The sequence below is a fragment of the Octopus bimaculoides genome, chromosome 11 (assembly GCF_001194135.2).
Source record: "Octopus bimaculoides isolate UCB-OBI-ISO-001 chromosome 11, ASM119413v2, whole genome shotgun sequence".
Classification (NCBI taxonomy): Eukaryota; Metazoa; Mollusca; class Cephalopoda; order Octopoda; family Octopodidae; genus Octopus; species Octopus bimaculoides.
The window spans coordinates 78777040-78780679 of NC_068991.1; the positions used below are offsets into that span (position 1 = coordinate 78777040).

General features: G+C 36.4%; 1 protein-coding gene across 1 annotated transcript in view; it reads left to right on the forward strand.

The window, feature by feature from the left end:
• Positions 1–654: 654 nt before the first annotated feature.
• LOC106869908 (uncharacterized) overlaps positions 655–3640 on the forward strand; it is a 51994-nt gene continuing 49008 nt past the window's right edge. The window contains exon 1 of the mRNA XM_014915840.2: positions 655–1238. Within this exon, the coding sequence (XP_014771326.2) occupies positions 1184–1238 (55 nt within the window). The 5' untranslated portion in view covers positions 655–1183. The remainder of the gene's footprint in view (positions 1239–3640) is intronic.

Here is a 3640-nt window from a genome sequence, read left to right on the forward strand (position 1 = left end):
TGTGTGTGTGTGTGTGTGTGTGTGTGTGTGTGTGTGTGTGTGTGTGTGTGTGTGTCTGTGTGTAGAAAGACAGACAGACGGACAGATAGATTGACAGATTGGTAAACAGACTGTTGGAAGATAGATATATAGAAATGAAGGAGGAATGCGATGGAGAGACCGAAATAAACAGAAGGAAGGATAAAGATACAAAATAAGGCAGAGAGAGAGAGAGAGAGAGAGAAAGAGAGAGAGAGATAGAGAGAGAGAGAGAGAGAGAGAGAGAGAGAGAAGCGTGTGTAGAAGGGACATATAATGGTAGTAGGAGGGATTGACAGAAGCGGTAAGAGTGGGAGGGAAAAGCAATAAATATATATTTTAAATTAAGGTTCCAGACATGTACACTCATGCATATACATATAGATCTAGACACACACACACATACATAATACAATTAAAGAGAAGGGGAAAATCGATATCGATGGTAAATTAAATTGATTACAGTAGAGTAAGAGGAGGGAGGCGACTAGGTGAGTGATATAGAATGCATGAAAGAAAGAAAGAAAGAAAGAAGCAAAGAGAAAAACAAACAGGCTGACAGACAAATAGGTAGATAGAGCGATAGATAGATAGATAGATAGAGAGAGAGAGAGAGAGAGAGAGGGGCGAGGAGAAGACGTGATAGACTCAGATAACAGCAAAACAAGATGACCAGTGTTTATGTAAACATTATGTTCAACACCGCCTCCATCTTCTAATACACGCCTGCTTTATCTATTTACCTTACCAACCTACCTGGCTATCGTCGCACTTCTCTGCTAGCCAGGTAAAGCCACCCCTACAAGTCACCTGGTTTGCATCCATGCATGCATGAGGCTAACTACAACAACGAAAGCCAGTCAAACGATCTGCGTTGTAGAAAGTGATCAAAACAGCCAAACGCTCTTTATTGTGCTTCCAATTGAATGGATGCTTCTCTTATGTAACAAAGTGGATTGAGTGGGGGGTACAGAAAAAGAAGACGAAGGAGAAGAAGAAGAAGAAGAAATAGGAGAAAGAATATAAAAAGAGAGAAAGAGAGAGAGAGAGAGAAGCACATTTTGAGAGGGGCAGTTGGATAAAAATACTACAACGTGCATCTTTTCATCAAACGAAGACCAAAGAGAGCCTGACCTGCGGTGTCAGCAAATTTTGGTTCCTCAACATGAGAAACGCTGTCTTATCCCTAGTAATTTTGGTGGCAACATTACAAACAACAGGTTAGAAATTTCTTTATGATATTTATTGGTGAATTGTGTAGCGTAAGGACAAAATACTTAGAGTTATGCAAGGGCGCGCAGAGCAAAGTATGGACGCATGATTACAAAATTAGATCCACAATCATGAGGTCCTGGGTTTGATCCTTCAGCCTGGAATCATGGGCTAATGTCGGTTTCTCTATGCTCGCGTCGATCTTTGTCTTGTGGGTGAAAATGGAGAGACAAACTGTTCGGAAGCAGGTCACAATGATTGTATTTGTAATTCAAAGATCTCGGCATATCACACAGTTCCACACTGTGTCACACAGTTCCACCTGAGAATTACGTCAATGGTACACATGTCTGTGGAATACTCAACCATTTGTACGCTAATTCAATGAACTTTGCATCAAGTAACTGACAGCTTATGAACGGAAACTGTGTCGTAGATTAGTTTATCAAGCAGTGGGTAGGATATCCAAGGAGGACGACCTTCTGGTGATAAGAAAATTTGATGACAGCAAAAAAGCTTTCTTTATTGATAAGTGCATTAAGCACCTCAATGTTACACACACACACACACACACACACACACACACACACACACACACACACACACACACACACACACACACACACACACACAGGCAAAATCTTATTGTGTTCTGTTGGCTGTTAGAAAATATCTTCTTTTACTCTTCTCTTAATTCCTGCTCATGTTTGAGAACCACACTTAACTTAGCTACTGTTTCTAAAGTCCTATCTTCTATCATTGGTTTTTGGTCAATGAGCAAGTTTGATACCGTTCTTCTAACATGCGTTTCTTGCCCTTGCATAAATTCAACAGTTGGTTGAATAACAGGGATCTCTCAAATTTTTCGGTAGGATATGGAACAGTTGCTGGCCTTTGAACCGCAACTGTTGCAGCATATCTAAATAGACAGAGCGATACCTTTTCACTTTTTAGGATAATGTTGGCACCCCCCAAAAGTTATAATGGTTGACACCCATTCTTGTTGCGCTGAAGTATTTAGTTCCTTAATTATCTTCTGAGTTCGGATCCTGCTCATTTGAACACTGAGAAACATATAATAGCCATACTATAAAATGGCTTGACTAAATCAGTTATACCTATCCTAATGTTGGACATCAATAATTGTTGGTAGTAACAGTAGAATAACGGCAAAACATCTAAGAGTTTGTTGGGTTTTTTTTTAATAACGGTTCTTTAAGTTCTGTGTTCAGATCCTTAAGAGGTCAATATCTCCTCAACGCATAGTCGATTAAATAGGTACTAGTCAAGTATTAGAACCATCTGATCGACTATAAACATCCTGCGGTCGAAGTCAATACTTCATAAAGTAAAACATTTTATAAAATTGAGACGTGCAGCTTTGTGAATTTCTTTATATTTCTTTCTATATTCGTGTTGAAAAAGCAACTAGTCTTTAATTCTTTTCTTCATTTTCATACACACACATACACACACACATGCACAAACACACACATGCACAAACACACACATGCACAAACACACACATGTATATATAAAACATACTTATACTAACATGTATAATATATAGACGTACATATATATATACATACACATATATATATCCATATACATATGATATATATATATATATATGTATACATATCTACTCATAATTCTCTGTATACACATACACACATTCACACACACACACACACACACACACACACACACACACACACACACACACACACATATATATATATATAAGATAAAAGAAAAATAATAAATTATTTGTTAATTAAAAAATTGACAAACATCGTTTACTGCTGTTTCAATTGTAGACCTTCAGAAAATTAATTAATAAAATTATAAATTACTCGAAAGTCGAATCTCGTCAGAGGTAGTTTAAGATATACAAAATAGGTGTTCACTTCCTGCCTGTTGAGTAAACGGCTGCAAACCGTTAACTGATGAAGTTTATACATAAAGAACATAGTATAAAACATGGTATAGACCTTGCTCCTCTTTCTAAGGTATACACCTATTTTTATACTATGTTCTTTATGCATAAATTTTATTAGTTAACGGGTTTGCAGCCGTTTACTCAACAGACAGGAATTGAACACCTAATTTGTATATCTTAAACTACCTCTGACGAGATTCGACTTTCAAGTAATTTTTAATTTTATTAATTAATTTTCTGAAGGTCTACAGTTGAAACAGCTGTAAGAGATGTTTGTCAATTTTTAAAATAAAAAATAAAAAATTATCAATTATCTCTCTCTTTTCTTATCTTATATATATATAAATCACGGTTTATATAGTTACCTTGCAGTTGAATATTAACTGTAATGTTCAACATTTTTTGTATAGGTAACTAACCAGTACTTTCATAGGATTTTGCTATCCCTTAATGAGGTTTGTTACC